At 29.0% G+C, this 4792-nt stretch overlaps 1 protein-coding gene across 2 annotated transcripts; it reads right to left on the bottom strand.

The window, feature by feature from the left end:
• Nucleotides 1-1190: 1190 nt before the first annotated feature.
• LOC114318958 (uncharacterized) lies at nucleotides 1191-4023 on the bottom strand. 2 transcript variants are annotated; one of them, XM_028265944.2, is made up of 5 exons: nucleotides 3671-4023; nucleotides 2941-3174; nucleotides 1890-1994; nucleotides 1617-1721; nucleotides 1191-1510 (listed from the first exon to the last, which is right to left on the bottom strand). In XM_028265944.2, exons 1-5 carry the CDS (start codon nucleotides 3824-3826, stop codon nucleotides 1367-1369), a joined length of 744 nt encoding a protein of 247 aa, XP_028121745.2. In that variant the 5' UTR covers nucleotides 3827-4023; the 3' UTR covers nucleotides 1191-1366. The 2 variants fall into 2 exon arrangements, with proteins under 2 accessions (XP_028121745.2, XP_028121744.2); XM_028265943.2 differs by having other exon boundaries at nucleotides 2935-3174; nucleotides 3671-4018.
• Between the last annotated feature and the right edge of the window lie 769 nt (nucleotides 4024-4792).

Here is a 4792-nt window from a genome sequence, read left to right as displayed (position 1 = left end):
TATTTAATAATCAATGAAAAATATTATACATCATATAATGGAAATTGTGATTTTTTTTTTTGGGGGAATTATGTTTATAGTTTCTATCTTGTCTCTTATTTCATTTTAGTTTCAATTATTTTAATTAATTCAATTTTAACTCTTGATTTTAAATTTTATGTCAATTTGATCCAATTATTGTCCATTACTATTTGAAAAAAAAGAAGATAAATTATAAATATACTCCTTGAGATTTGTTTAAAATACGGATTGTCCCTTATAGTTTAGAAAATTACAAATATCTCATTGTCATAATTTTTTATTTAACATAATTAACTGAAAAAATTAAATTTCTAATGGCTTTTCTATACAATAATAAATTACTTAAATTATTAATTGAAATAAATTTATGACATCATTAAAAACTGTTAATTTACTTGATGTTTTATTAACAAAATAGACTATTTGTTATGAAATTAAAAATTTTAAAAAGTGAGATGTAATTTTTAGAACTACATAGGGTAAATCGTATTTTAAGTAAATCTCAGAAAATATATTTGTAATTTACTCTTAAAAAAATTAGTCTATGAGTTGGTTAAATTTAGCTCTCTTAGTTGAATAAGGCTAAGTTTGGCATACACAAAATAATTCATCTTTTTATCTTTTTATTTTTTTTCCATCATATCACCTTTCTACTTTTCTGCACATATTTTCGTAAAAAGACAAAAAGTACACTTATTTAAGTCATCCCAAACAACAAGTTTTAGGTCATCCCAAAAAGTGCACTTGCCTATAAAAATAGAACATATACTGTTCATGTGCATATTTTTGTAAAAAATACTGACAATTATATTTAATTTGATTAAATTAAGATAAAATCATAAATTTAAGGTTAAAATAAATTAATTAAAATCAGAGTGATCAAAATGATATAAGAGCCAAAATATAAAAAATACTAGTAGGATTTTCCATTTTTGGTTTTTTTGTTTCGTTTTTGTTTTGTTTTGTTCTTTAAATCAAGCTGGATTGACATTTTTCTTTCATTTTCTAACTAGTAAAACTTCTTATAGACAGAGGTGGTTCAATCTTTAGGTGATTATGTCCATCGTCTAGGCTAACTTAGAAAATTGAAAAAAAAAAAAAAAATCACATCGTCTAGGCTATCATATGTCACATCACTCAATTCAAACTCAATTCAAAATTCATAACTTAAAAAATTTTTCACACTCAAATCATAATTCTAAAACTTATAAACTTAAAATATAACTCTATTCTCGATCATAATTCTAAAACCCTACTAAACGCAAAATCTTAATTTTATTTATTTATTTATTTATTTTTTATTTTATTTTATGTTTTAGGTCTACAAATCTTGAACTGCTACTTCTTAGAGAGAAACACCAATGAGAACAGAAACTAAAAAAATCAAAACTATGAGGCAGCTAACAAGATCTTTTGTCTCATGTCCTTGGATTCCATGTTCTGCTTCCATGGGAGTGGTCAAGTCAGTTTCCTGTTCCACAAGAAGAAGCTAAAGAGAGAGAGGAAAAATGATCATAATCAAACACAAGCACAGAAATATAGTTGTGACTATGGGTATTCCAGTAAAAAACAGAACAAAGATAACCATTACTTACCTGAGAAGATGAAGACTTTAGTTGATCAATAGTACTTGTTAGTTGTGTAAGTTGGTTCCCCAATTCTGCATTCTTTTCCACAACTTTTTCCATTTCTTGTTTCCTCTGGAATCATTCATCATACAACAAACCCACAAAAATCAGAATCCAAGTATATAGATGATATGAAAAAAAGAAAAATGGAAAAAAACAAAAACGAAAGTAAAAAAAAAAAAAAAAAATTCTAACAGAAAAATAAATGGGGGATTAATAGCAGTTGTTAGTACTACTCACAACACTCATCAAAGAGTCAAGTTCTAGTTGCACAACCCGACGTTCCAGTCTATCAACCACTTCCTTTAGGGCTGCATCTGATCCCATTCCAGTACTAGTGTCCACCTGTTATGTCGTAATAATAAGGAGAAATTACACATCAGTGAGAATTTTCAAAATATTTACTTGTTAGTGAAAAAAAATTATAAATTTAAGAGAAAATAACAGGGCAGTTGAAGAGTAAAAAAAATAAAAAAAATACGTATTAGTGGAAAAGTTTACAGATTTTAATAATTAAAATATTAAACTTTTTCATGGTTTGTAATATTTTATTTGTTGTCCCATTCTGCAGTTATTTTTCTTAAATTTAATTACTATTGTTTATAAATTTTACCATTAATTTAAATGTTTTTTGAAAAATTACACTAAGTCATAATTGCCTCAATACATAACATCAAAAAAATAAAAATAAAAAAAAATATATATATATATATATATAATTAGGCCCCATCATGAAATGGTTTTTTTCCCCCACATATATAGGGTAAATTACAAACCTTTGTAATTTGATTTAAATTTTAGTTTGGTCCTATTGTTATAATTTGAATAATTTTTCATACACTTTTAAGTTTAATTTTAATTTGATGCATCCTTCCAATTTTTTTAAAGAAGTTATACATGTACACTCAATATGGCGACAAATATTTTAAAATCTTTAATTTAAATATCTAACTTGAATAGAAAAATCAAATTGAAACTAAACTTAAAAGTATAAGGATTAAATTATTCAAATTGAAATTATAAAAACTAAAGTGAAATTGGCGTTAAAATGTAGGGGTGAAAAGTGTAATTTAATCTCTCTGGCTCAAAATTAAGAAAATTCCGTGTCAGTGTGTATGTAAAAAAAATTTACAAATTAATGATATATTTCACAAATATTTAAGTGCGAAGTGATAAAATTTTTCATTAATTAGAAAATAATATTTAAAAAAACCACTGAACAGTAGTTTTCTCTAAAATTAATAAGCATGAAGGTAAGGAGAGGTTATCAAGGAGGAAAGCTGACTGTCACCGGACTGAGTTGATGAGAGCTGGATTCTAGTCTGGACATGGCAGACTTCAATTCATGAATTTGATTCTCGAGAGCAGCAACGTAGGTTTCAACAATAGGAGAAACTCTGGATTGTTGTTTGTAAATAGCAACTCTTAGTTCACGAACTTGTCTCCCCAAAGCGGCACTCCTTTTCTCCAGGGACTCATTCTTTTTCCAATTAGCTTCAATGTCAAGCTTCAGTTGCTCCATGCACTACGCATATGCAATAAAAAAAAGAACAAATGGGTCTGAAAGGGGTATAAGACATTGGAACCAAGGTAAAATATTGTTTTGTGATAAAGATACGTCGGAAAAAGTCACGGCAAAAAGTCACTGGAAAAGTCACTGGCGTTAGAAAAATAATTGAAAAAGTCGTCAGCAGTAATAGATCGTAATGAGGTAGAGAAATATGTGATATTCAATAGATAGATTTTTGAATGAGTGACACGTTTCACATTTCAACAAATAATTTGATAAATTTCAACAGATAGACAAATATGTTGATTTCAATAAAAATGTTTTCAACCAGTAGACAAATAGATTGATTTCAATAGTCTTTTGCACAAATTGTCTTTTTGACCTAAAGTGATTAAAATTTGGGTCTAATAGCCTAAATGATTTAGAAATGAATTTATGGCTAGAGTGTTCATAAATAAATGAATACAACAAGGATACAAATAAATAAAAAACTTGAACATAAGAAACACACCTCCTGGTCGTGGTTCTTGTGATTGTGAAGAAGAGGTTGTTGTTGGCTGTTGCTGTTGTCGGAGTGGGGGGAAGAAGATGAAAGTCTATTAAACTGAAAGGAGTAAGGTAGTGATGGTTGAACTTGCCTGAATATTGTGGATTGCTTGCTTTCCATTTCAAGCCTTTAGCAAGCAAGAAAGCACTAAGAAATCAGCCAAATTGGTGATCAAAAATGAAAGATTTTAGGTGTGTATGGTCCTCATGAGTGGAGAAGTTGGTAAAGTAGAGATGGGATTTTTACATTATGCACATGTATATATGTATGCTGGCTCTCAAGATGAGGAAATTCCCCAAGAAAACTCCCTCCAACTTGGACTTAGAAAGACTGACTTTTGGTTTTAATTTCGTTAGTCAAACATAAATAAATTAATTAATAAATGGAGATTGGTGTACTTGGTTTCCTAGCACATACCAGCGCAACGCAACGCAACGCGTCCTCTCTACTTTTATACTTTTCTTTTTTCAACTGTTTAAGTCATTCCTCAATAGACACTCTACAAATATTTAAGTTGGTTCAATCCAAATTGGTTTTTGTTGGGAATAGAATGATTTATTAGTAAAATATGATTATTACATTGAAATCCATTGATGAAGAATATATATCTAGGCATACCATGATCATATACACACACGATCATGCTTGGGATGCACATCATATTTCTTTATTTACAATTGACTGCTCAATGACCCAATCGAGTCAACAAGAGAAGAGAGAGAGAAGGGGATGATAACAGTTATTCATGTTGTGAAACACATTGTGAATGACCACATTGATAAGGTAATTTTCTGATAATATATGTGGCCTTCATAGATTTAGGTCTGATGGGGTAAATTACAATGACCTCCCTGATGTTTAATGAAATTACAAAGGTCATGAATTTGAATTTGTTCGGTCATGAACTATGAAGTATGAGTACTTCGAAAAACATGTCATACCCGTACTGGGTACTTACCAGCATATGGTACCTCGTATGGTATTTCTGCATATATACCGGGTACACGAAACACGTACTTAAGTTTTTTTTTCTTAATTTTTGATGTACCTAGTATATATCCAAGCGTATTGTACCTCGTTTGAAAC

Source organism: Camellia sinensis, chromosome 9 (assembly GCF_055761805.1).
Source record: "Camellia sinensis isolate YWXY chromosome 9, ASM5576180v1, whole genome shotgun sequence".
Classification (NCBI taxonomy): Eukaryota; Viridiplantae; Streptophyta; class Magnoliopsida; order Ericales; family Theaceae; genus Camellia; species Camellia sinensis.
This window is presented reverse-complemented; position numbering and strand designations above follow the sequence as displayed.